A 12057-nucleotide genomic window follows, 5' to 3' on the forward strand; every position below is an offset into this window, starting at 1 on the left:
CTTGCCTAAAAGGACTTTGGTTGTAGCCATAGACATTAAAAGAAATGGACACAGCGACCCCATTGGATTCAACGGAGACAAGTGAAGTCAATTAGAAGTATGCACTTCCTGGGGGTCGGGCGTACTGTGCAAACTGAGCTTGATGACGTAGATGTCACGTCAGCAACCTGTCTGACAATTGTATGTCTTCTAATACCTGTGCCAAAGAGAAATCTGAATCTTTCATACAAGGCGAGCAGGAACAGGAGCAAATTTTGGTAAGTATTCTGATGAATTATCTCCCTTGACTTCATGCCTCCATGTCCCCCCGATAGCCTCATAGACAGTAAAAGATTGCCTGCGAGCTTCTCCTCCTGTCCATACGGTAATTCTCTACTGTGCGACAGAGAGTCTCAGGTTATGAAGCAATTGTTAGCTTATTTGTACAAAAACTGCTTCTAAGGGGCCATGATGTAAGATACAAGGTAATGGAGCTTTTTATACATTTTCGTGTTTCTTTAGAAATAATGAATGAACAAATGGAGTCTTTAAACGCTTCAGATGTAAAGTTATTCGCTGTCAAAGTGACGCCAAAATTAATGGAAAAAAATGAATGAATGAAAATTGCAAATGCATTTAAGACAGGAGTCAATGGAATGCTAACAGCAGGTGGGTGTCTGCTAGCCAATGGGGGCGCCCAGGGGTGCTTCAATAAAATATGAAACCCTGCCCCCTGGTTGTAGCCAGGACAAAACTAAGTGAACCGACCATGTTCCCTCCCGGCCACCTTACCAGAACACGCAGGACAGAGCAATGTCTCTAAAACTGTTCCCATTTTGAATCTGGTGGAGGCAGTATACTTAAATAAGAAAGCGATTGCTTTTGCACCAGAGAAGAAGACGCTTCTTTGAAATCCTCTGTGATTTTGACAAAACTGGAAAGGCAGTTGACGTAAGCGCTGCTGGTTTGAGATATAAAGCCTGCAGGGGGCGTGTCATGGCTCAAATAGCAGTCTTTCTGATACCAAACTCACTTTTCATACATAAATAAACAAATAAAGTGAAATATTTCAAAATTTAAACAGTTCGTCAAAGGTGATAAGCCTCAACAACACATTCATAAAATGTATGAAGTGTTCGTTCGTTAGCGTCTGTTCTCGATCACGTGACCGGAGTGGTCCACTGAGAGGCGCGCGCGAGCTGCTCTCCGTTCCGCTCTGTCTCTGTCTCTGTAGAGTCCTCAATGTTGATCACTACATGGCGGTAACGCGGAACGCTGCGGTAATGATGCTTACCTAACACGTTTACTTCAGTATATAAATGTTTTTTACATCTCCATGCTTATAGTTAACTCTGAGTGAATTTAGTCGGAATGAACGTCTTACTGTTCCAGTGTATCTGAAGTCGTGCATACACGAGGCCTGCATGAAAGCTCGCTAGCGTCTGTTCATTGCTAACCAGGCTAGCGTATTGCTCTCCTTTTCATTTGTGTTTTTCTGGGGATATCTGGAATTTACCTTTATATTACGGAACGGCTACAGCTGTTAATGACACATATAAGATAGTAACGCAAGCCAATGGATCCTGCGCCGCTAACGTTAGTTTAAGGCCGAGTATTGAACAGCTGTAAGTCAGCTAGCACCGCTGCTGGTGTACGTTAATGTACCAGCACGAGCGCGCCACTGCGTGTCTTTAACCTTTCTATGCTGATATACAACTATCTGAAGGTGCAAAGCCCCTCAGTTCACTTGAGTGGTGATTTTGTGTTTACGCTGAGCCACAAATAGCAGAAAAGGCAAAATGCAAATGGAGGTTACTATGAATTGTCCAGTTGTGCAGTGTTGGAACGGTTTTTACGTGAACAACGTTTTCAATATGAATACTGTTGCCTTGTGAAGCAGGTTTCTGTTTCATTCTGATTTTACCAGTTTGCATCTTGCAGAGGAAATAATCAACTAGGAAGATAGATTGAACACGAAAAGCGTACAGTATTTTAGCACCATGCTACTTTCAGTAAAGAAAATAATGTAGTGGTACTGGAGATATGATAATGATGACTAACAGTTGCTTAAAGACACAGCGCCCCTAGAATTCTTGTCTTTATATGTATATGTTTTTCTAAATCTATATGATTGACTTTCTCCTGGGGAACACAAAAGGAGATGAATTGGTGATTGGTGCTTTTGTGTTCCATGGCAGAAAGTCAGTCAGCTATCTACAGCTTCTTCTTATTGCACTTGGGACAGTGATTTTAAATTATTATGATGTGTGCAATTCCATGAACCACAGATCATTGTAAAATTGTGAGTGCTTTGCCAGCAAGTCTCTACAACTTCACAATCCTGGTCGGCGTAATACGGTTCGCCTCATAGGTAAGATGCAAAATCTTTCCTTAGCATATAATTTTCAATACTTTTGGTTTTGATGAACATGTATTGTTCTGTTTGTTCCTATAGGGATGCTATAGATTGAAGTCATAAATTCAGATGTGTGGATGGTTGCTGTGTAGATGGGATATCTGATTTTGAAATACTTAAATATGTGCTTTCTTTTTAATTCCATGTCTACTGTATTGCTTTCTCAGTGAGGCAAAGGTCTGATGATGGAGAATGGACAAGGCACAGGCTCAAAGCTTGTATTACCGCCTCTTACTCCAGAGCAACAGGAGGCGCTACAGAAGGTAAGAAGAGATCTTTATTGTTTTGTAGTGATGGGAAGTCTCATTGGCTCGGCTCCCTAAATGAAGGGCTATTTGAGAGAGCCGGCTCTTGGCTCTTCATTTAGTATCACTCGGAGTCTTCTATTAACGCACAATTTAGCAACTGTGAATGGTTTGTGTGTTAAGCATTTTTTTTTATTCAGTGTTTCTATAATAGCCTTATTTTTATGCATTTTTCGTTACAAAAAATACAGTTACTATTACTTAAATATTTTAATAAAACTTTAACTGAACTGTTGAACGCAACCACAGCAAATACATAAAGGCAAAAGTCTTAACATTAAGACACATAAGTCTTTAGTGCAGGTTGGCGTTCAGAAATATCAGATGCCTCAGCTGTAAACTTTTGTCCTGTTTTTGAGAAGAGACTCTCTCTGAGGAGACCAATGTTGCAGCAGTGCAGTGTCTTCCTACCTTGACCAATTAAACGTGCTTGAGTTTAAATCCGGCTCCCCGGTCTCTCACTGTCGCTCTGTGTACCTGTGTACCACTACACTTGCTATCTTTGGAGCCTCTATCCCCCTTCATTCTTGGGCTTTTATATATTAGCTAGAGACATGAGAGGGAAAGTATTGGGGAGAGAGAGGGAATGGGATCAGTACAGGTCACTGGCTCCAGTGTGTCAAGAGTGGGTGTGCTTCTGCTGTGCCACAGCTCCATCTTAAAATAGATTCTTAATTAAAAGAGGCAGTGCCACAGGATGCTTCTCAGTAAGTTGTATTGGACCTTTTTATATTTTTTTAGGCTCCAATCCAAAGGCTCCTCCAAAATGTTTTGACCAGCAGCTGTCCTCCAAACAAGCATGTCCACCACTGTAATGAATTGAAGCTAAACAAACTGACACACTAATAAGCATTCAGATAAGTAGGGCATGAAAATTGGGTGAATAGCACCTTTATATTGATAAATTAAATAGCCTGTGTTAAAAGCCCGTCTTTCTCTCTCTTTTTAGGCTAAGAAGTATGCCATGGAACAGAGCATCAAGAGTGTTTTAGTGAAACAGACCATCGCCCACCAGCAACAACAGCTCACAAACTTACAGGTGAGCTAATATTATGATCTGATTATGCAGAATGCTTTAAATGTGTTACAACATGAATGTTGTTTTCTTATTTGAGAGAATTGAAACATTTGATTGTCAAACCAATAGCGTAACTGAAACTATAAAGCGTCACCTCCTGGTGCTGAATTCACTGAAGCAAGTCTGCAAAAAAGGAACTGATCTTTCAGACTTGCTTATTATTTCTCTAAATATTGGGTGATAATCTTTTAATTATGCATTAGGGATTCATGAAAATTCAGGAAATTTTAAATGATCAGTTTGTTTAAACAATGTGATGATCTGTAAGGGCAAATCCTGCGAGCCTTAAATTCCCATTGATAATGGCAAGTTTTTACATTTAGTGGTCAGGTTGTCAGTTTTATTTCTGGTTTCACACATCACAAGTCTTGTGAATGCTCTCTTTATCGTGTCAGATTAGCCCCAAGATTAGACCGAAACACTCCACTGAAATAACTCCTCATGCATTTGTTTGCCCTCCCTCTCTGCCAGTTTGGTTGAGGTCTGCAATGTGTTTCTGTTTGATCAAAATCAAACCAAATCCAGAAACTGGTCACCGTATGTGTACTGCACTACCCAAGCAGACATCATAATGTCTGAAGAGTCAACAGCAGTTAGCCAAAGGAAACATTCACACCCTGTGCTCAGTTTATTTCTTGACTTTGTGAACAGATGGGAAATCTGAGCAGCCTACTCATTGTCTTTGTTGAACATAATGCCTATTAGTATCTCTGTTGCTTTAATTGTCAAATGTTTCAGGTCTTCAGTCAAATTAAGTGGTGTTTTAATGAGGTGGGCAGAGTTTAAAGTTGAATTCGGAGGCATTGACCAGTCAGAGAGACTGTCTGGAATACTATGTCTGTCTGCAAAGGATAAAAGAGATATCTAACCTTTTTCAGCACTTTTCCATCTTTACTGTGTTTCAGATGGCAGCAGTGACAATGGGCTTTGGAGATCCTCTCTCATCTTTACAATCGGTCAATAGATTAACTATTATTTACCTTCTGTACGCGTTTTGGCATAATGACTGTTAGCCTTCTTTATCCGGCATTGGCCTGTTACACTAGACATTTGCAGCAGCATATTTAAAAAGCAGACATGGCTTTGTTGTGAATGGAGTGTTTGTTTTTGGTCACCTGTTTCATTAAGAAGGTTGCAAGATGACACATGAACTGACTGTAGTGTTTCAGTGTTAATGAATGTCATGGGAGCTGGTCTAAATTACAGGAACAGGATAGAGGACTTGTAATATGAGGATTACACGGGACATTCTTCATTTACTGACAGTCCATTCCATATTTGCCATTCTGAATCACTGCATGGCCACCCGTGTGTGCGCCCTCATGTCACTGCTCATTGATCAAAGTTAATTTTCTAAGTGAAGCTCCATTTTTCTCCTAAGAAGTCTCGTGGGAATTGTGTGTTGTGAATGGTGTGGATGCTCCATTTCTCCTTTGTGAATATGCTGTGGCAGAAAAATGTCTCCTTTGTCTGCTGTGAAAGAGGGCTAGCGGTCACTACGACAATCCAAATTGAATCTGCCTAAACTTTGAGCCTTGTGTGTAATCGCATACTTTCGTCATGTGGCTGACATGCAATCCAAAACTTGAATTATAAATGATTAAACAATGATAAATGTGTTGTTTGGTTGGACTAAAAGTGTTAAACGGATAGATTTGTGCTGATTCTCCCTCAACAGTGATCTGATATGTAAGTCCAAAAGCTCACCTCATGAAAAGAGATCTGATTTCACCTCCGCTCATTATCCAGGGTATTTAGGGGTTACTTCCACATATTAACTATTTAGGCTATCAGTATTCTTGGACCGAATATAGGTCAGTTATAACTCTACATGTCTTAGTCTGCATGTTCCTAATTCACGTTGCTGTGCTTGTCGTTAATGGTAAGTGAAGTAAGTAATGAGTAAGTATAGAGGACCAAATGAAGTGGGGACTAGTACTAAAACAAGCTAAGAAATGTTTAATCCCTTGTTATATTTGATCTCATTGTCTCTGGTGCTTTGTGGTTTCTTTCCTCTTGTTTTATTGTTCAGAAGCTAATATTCTCTGTTGTTGTCTCTTCCTTTCATGACCGCCAGGTGGCAGCACAGAGGCAGCGTGCTCTGGCCATCATGTGTCGCGTGTATGTGGGCTCCATTTATTACGAGCTGGGGGAAGATACCATCCGGCAGGCCTTCGCCCCCTTTGGTCCCATTAAGAGCATTGATATGTCTTGGGACTCTGTCACCATGAAACACAAGGTATGCATATCTGAGTCATATTTTTGTCCAAAACTTGCTAAATTAATTAAATTAAAGGGCCCTATTATGCCCCTTTACAAGATGTAATGTAAGTCTCCGGTGTCCCCATAATTGTGACTGAAGTTTCAGTCAAAAAAGGGTAATGAAACCCCCTGCTTCAGCACTGGTTAGTTCTCACCACAGTTTTAAAAATCGCTAAAATAATGGGCAGGGTGTGCTGTGAGCGGAGGGGAGACACAACACAGACAGTCTTCGGTTTCTGACACTCTCATTTAGCTCGTATCGTGTAAAAAACACAAGTAAGAGGACAGCCATTTGCACCCTGCATCGAAAACATATATTAGGGCTGCACAATTTGTCTAAATTAAATCACAAAGGCGATAAATCACGATTAGACAGAAGCGTATCTTTCAGTGAAGCACTTTGAAGTGAAGAGTTTGGAGTAAACATGTTATTAAATGCGGTATTTTCACGTGCTCTCAGATGGAGCAGCATTTAATACACAGAGCCATAGTTCACTGAGAAGATATGCAAACCGCTGTCATTATCACAAACAATCGTCTGCGATTATGAACGCGGTTTTGCATAGCTTGTCAGAGAACTGCAGCTCCATCTGAAAGCAGGTGATGGAGATTTACTATTAATCACAGAACGGCTTCACTGACAGCATTTGCATGACATTGTGCATGGCTTTTGATTAATTGTGCAGCCCAAACATAAATGTGAACGTGCTGTTGCACCTCTGGTAACTTTTAAGACTTATTTTGCGGAATTGATTTAAGCCTTTTGACAGGTAGTGCACACGCACCAAGCTCATGTTTTTTCTGTATTCCTTGAGCAGGATTTGTAGATAACGTAAAAAGCAGGATAAAGTGGCCCCTTTAAATAATACATTTGCAAACAGTAGTGGTTGTTTTTTGTTGTACTTTTATGTTCAATAAATAATATTTGTATTAGTCTTTTTTATTTTAAGATAATAACTTTTAATATAATGCCAGTCTTTGGTGTCACATGATCCTTCATTAATGGTTCTAATATGCTGATTTGGTGTTTAAGAATCATTTTGTTATTTTCAATGTTGAATTTGACATTTGTTAGATTCACACTGCTTTTAAAGGCTGATATCTTGTAGAAAGCATGTAAACCTTGGACACAAAAAAAAATCTGTCTCAGGGCTTTGCCTTTGTGGAGTATGAGGTTCCTGAAGCAGCTCAGCTGGCCTTGGAGCAGATGAACTCCGTTATGCTGGGTGGAAGGAACATTAAGGTGGGTTTCAAGCAGGACAATCAGTCTTAAACTTTTTTTAACAGCTTTGTGACAGTGAGCTATTTTTTCTGTTTTGTTGCTTTTGTGTGTGTTACTTGAGTAAATGCTCTCATTTTCATGTGCATATCTTTCCTCTAACCTGAATGTGAGTGTATGCAATGCCATGCTTCCACACTGTCATACTGTTTGTTTTCGGAGCTCCGTTTTTCTAGGAGCTGCAGAGGGAGCTTTTGTTACGGGCTTTTCTCTGTCCGGGATGTGCTGATGATGGGCTGCGCCTGGCTGGTGTTTGCTTGGCCGCCCCAACTGCAGCACAGATGCCACCAATACAAAAACTGTTTTTTAATCAATCACAGACATATTGCATTCATGAATCAATTTTTTTCCATCTAACACATCCCATACTCTCACAGTGACCATCTGTAGGCAAGAATTAGCTAATGTTAAAGTGCTGTCATCGATACAGGGTTTTTTTTTTTTTTTTTTATTCTGCCATGAGTTTGTAAAATAATGTAAATATTTGAGAGGCTTTGGTCTCAGAACATTTTTTACATGTATGCATATAGCTAGCTTGGAGAAAGGGTCTTTTAATAACTTAATTTGTTAAAGAGATTAGCTGCAATATATTTTTCTTTTACTGTACTTGAGTCTTTTTCCAGGCCGGTACAGGTTTTTTTTTTAGTTTGTTGTTTTCCTCTTTTCTCAACCACTTTTGCATTTACATACACAAGCACACACTCATTGCTTCATACACTTCCACTTAGTGGCCCCTGTGCTGGTATGTGTACTGTAGGTGGGGCGGCCAAGTAACATTGGACAGGCGCAGCCCATCATCGACCAACTGGCAGAGGAGGCACGTGCCTTCAACCGAATCTATGTAGCCTCTATCCACCCTGATCTATCTGACGACGACATTAAGAGTGTCTTTGAGGCCTTTGGAAAGATTAAAAGTTGTATGCTGGCACGGGAACCCACCACGGGAAAGCACAAGGGCTTCGGATTCATTGGTGAGCCGTCTAGAAAGCTCTGTAAACCTTATGTGGAGAAAGAGTCATTGCATTGCGTTTTACTTCTGACTATTCACTTTCGTGTTCCAGCATCATACGTTTATGAGGTGTACCCAGATCCAGATATTTCCTAGTGAAGCTGTTCTATTGCTTTATAATTATAGACATGAACAGTTGAAATATGCAAGAACCAACTGTATAGACAGATTTTATGAAGCTTCCAGAAATGTGAGGTATGAAAATGTATCATAAGCTTAGATTGAGGAACCGCTTTCTCCATGGGTAGAATACGAAAAGCCTCAGTCATCGCTGGATGCCGTGTCTTCTATGAACCTGTTTGACCTTGGAGGTCAGTACCTAAGAGTAGGGAAGGCTGTAACTCCTCCTATACCTCTGTTGGCACCTACGACCCCTGGAGGTCTGCCTCCTGCTGCAGCTGTGGCGGCTGCTGCTGCGACTGCCAAGATCACTGCCCAGGTGAGAATTAAACCTTAGATCAGGCTGAACACTAGCTTACCGTTATAGGACAAAGTGGTAGATTTCAGAGAAACTGTTGTTGATGTGATGCTATGTTATGTATATGTCGTCAGATTTCACATTGTTTTGATGCTGTTTTGCAGGAGGCTGTTGTTGGAGCGACAGTGCTGGGTTCTCTCACTTCACCAGCGCACATTCTCAGTCAGCAAATGGGACTTCCACAGGCCGTACTGGCCGCCCAGGCTCCTGGCATCATCACAGGTCTGCAAAAATCAATGAACACATCTTCGAAGCTCAGTGCAGTCTGAATTGAAATCCTAACCCTCTGCAGGCCTGTGCACATCAGAAAGATTGCTCAGTGCGAATAACATTTTACATTGAGTTGAACAGCTGTTAATGCATCTGTTCAGACCAACATAAACATTCTTGTGCCAAGTTAAAAAAAAATTATTTTTTTTAAAGAGATTGGTTCTATATTGTCTTTTCCATAGTTAAACTGCCAACCTGTTTTTTGTTTTGTTTGTTTATCACTGCTGTAACACGAAACTACAACTTAATAGTTTGTTCAAATCTAAACAGCTAATAGAAGATATAAATACTTTGACTTTGTCTCTTGGGGTGTGGATTTGCATTTTCATTTCATTTTAACCACATGGCAAAATTGGATGACATTTTTTACTCAACATTTGTTTTGGTATAAACAGATCCCATTACCAGAGACCTTATACAGCAGACTTTCAGAATTAGGAAAATCTAGCTGGCTGAAGCGGTCACAGTTCAAATTCAAATATTGTTCTGTAAAATGGGAGATTGGATAGAAATGTTATCTGAATCATTCATGTCTCTTCTGTAATCCATTTGATAGGTGTGACACCTGCTCGCCCCACTCTCCCTGTAGTCCCTCAGGTTGGTTTGGTCAACCCAGTACTAGCATCCCCACCTGTCACAACATCTGTATCTGTGGGAACACCAACATCTACAGCACAAACGCATACAGAAGTGAAGAGAGAGGAAGACAACATGCGAACTGAAGATCAGAGTGCGCCAGTCGGAAATGGACAGGACCGTGAACTGGAGCAGCTAAGCGTCAGTGCAAGTGGAGGAAAACAGACAGTCACTCAGACGAAGGTTAGACAGCATTACCTAGGTTATATATTAAAAGCTTTAAGTTAAGAGCAAAAATAATAAATGACTGTAAAGTATCATTCATCTGATTTTTGACAACCGTCATGAAACATTGAAGGAATAAATCAGTGTCTGCAAAGAAATCAAATGTTATTAAAGGAAATTAAGCTAGTTATTAGTTCACCCAAAACTGAAAATGTTCTCTTTTTTTAGTCACCCATGTGTTGTCAAACCTGTAGGATTTCCTTGTTTCTTTTAAACACAAAAGATGTTTTAAATAGCCATTGACTTCCATAATATGGAGACCATCAACATTTTCGTTACCAACATTCTTCAAAATATCTTCTTTTGAGCTTAGCAGAAGAAAGAAACTCATACAGGTTTGGAACAACTTGAGGTTGTATAAATTACAACAGGATTTTTATTTTTGAGTGAAGTATCCCAGTCATATATCTTATCAGTTTACCCCGTTTTTGTATCTCTCTTTAACCACAGCCATCAACAGTTATGGTGCTACGCAACATGGTGGGCCCAGAGGACATCGATGATGACCTGGAAGGTGAAGTGATGGAGGAATGTGGGAAGTATGGTGCTGTTAATCGGGTTATCATATACCAGGAACGGCAGGGTGATGAGGACGGTGCTGAGATAATAGTGAAGATCTTTGTGGAGTTTTCTGATGCCGATGAAATGAACAAGGCCATCCAGGCTCTCAACAACCGCTGGTTTGCAGGTCGCAAGGTTGTTGCAGAGTTGTACGATCAAGAGCGTTTTAATAACAGTGACCTTTCTGCGTAAAACTGTCTCCAAATGGCCACTGGCCCCATCTCTTGGCACTCAAACTCACTCAGCTTTCATCACTGCTGCTTGAGATCTGGGCCTCTTTGAAACTTGTAATTATTTTTTTATTGATGTTGATAGTGATAATATTATTGGAAAAATCCCAATGGTGGGATTTAGCATAGGACAAAAAAACATGCTCCTTGTACATTTACTTTGTGTCACCTACTGTATAAGACTTGCATTTTTTTTTAACAGTCATTATCATTTGCAGGGTTTTGTTTTCCAATTTTGAAGAAAAGATGCGATTTTCCCCATTCCCACCCCACTTTTTTACAAATGGCAACTTTTTCTCCGCTGACGTTGTGTTCAGACCCTAAACATTGTGTTGGTGACATTGGTTCTGCCTTTACCAAAACAATAAATTTCTCTAATATGCAGTGTTGTTCCAGTCTTTAATATGGATGGTTGGATGAGGCCACTTCTCAGATGTACAACACACACACACACAACATTACACAAACCGTAGAACATACAACTTGAGATGATTGCCAGGTAATGTTTGGAGTTTAGCAAAAAAATAAAAATTTACATTTGCCTACTTGTGTACATAATTATGAACTAAATAAAAGCTAAATATACAGATATATTTAGTATTTAGAGTATCAACTATCAAACAATGTGTATGAACCTTTTGACCAAGGGTTGAAACAAGCGTAGTGCTTATTACTAGCATGTTTCCCATCTATTGCTGGTTCATATTATAAAATCTCTGTGTGCTTTTGTGTTTAGTTGGGAATATTTTTTCATTCCTCTCTATTTTTTCCCCAGTGAGTGCAAGTTTAGATTCTCTGCTCTGGTACAGTAGCAGGCTGTTTACTCATTACTCATTTACATACAATTATTTCAGTGTAGTATTACATTAGACTGTATTAGAAGTGTATTACTGCTCCAAAAGGTTAGACTTAAAGACATCATTAAGAAATTGATGTAAAAATGTATGTATCTGTTTCTGTCCTATCAACCACACAGCAACCATCCTGAAAAGCCTAGTAACAATGCCCTAGACACAACTCTTGCAAAACCCTACTAACCAGAGAGAATTATTAACCTTCACACTCTGAGGTTTGTCCTTTACAACTAAGAAAAATACCAATTTATAATACATGGGCTAACATTCAACTGCTCCAGCTTTTAATCAACACATGAGGTTGAATTGTATTAAGAGCAGAACTAAAATAGATGAAGTAAACCAGTATAAGCTCTATGATCCCCAAACCTTTCAAAACCAAATGCATGATGCTGTTAACAGGTTCCTCTTCTTTGGTTATAGACAAACTGTCAAAGGATCTAGAGTGTTAGCAACATGAGCTTTCAACAATGAC

General features: G+C 39.8%; 1 protein-coding gene across 2 annotated transcripts; it reads left to right on the forward strand.

Annotated features, from left to right (window-relative positions):
- The first annotated feature begins 1141 nt into the window (after positions 1-1141).
- Positions 1142-11112, forward strand: puf60b (poly-U binding splicing factor b). 2 transcript variants are annotated; one of them, XM_026267793.1, is made up of 12 exons: positions 1142-1259; positions 2268-2350; positions 2563-2658; positions 3650-3739; positions 4684-4734; positions 5856-6017; positions 7191-7283; positions 8077-8290; positions 8577-8767; positions 8911-9028; positions 9633-9895; positions 10388-11112. In XM_026267793.1, exons 3-12 carry the CDS (start codon positions 2578-2580, stop codon positions 10688-10690), a joined length of 1566 nt encoding a protein of 521 aa, XP_026123578.1. In that variant the 5' UTR covers positions 1142-1259; positions 2268-2350; positions 2563-2577; the 3' UTR covers positions 10691-11112. The 2 variants fall into 2 exon arrangements, with proteins under 2 accessions (XP_026123578.1, XP_026123579.1); XM_026267794.1 differs by lacking the exon at positions 4684-4734.
- Positions 11113-12057: the final 945 nt, after the last annotated feature.

Source organism: Carassius auratus, chromosome 7 (genome assembly GCF_003368295.1).
Source record: "Carassius auratus strain Wakin chromosome 7, ASM336829v1, whole genome shotgun sequence".
NCBI lineage: Eukaryota > Metazoa > Chordata > Actinopteri > Cypriniformes > Cyprinidae > Carassius > Carassius auratus.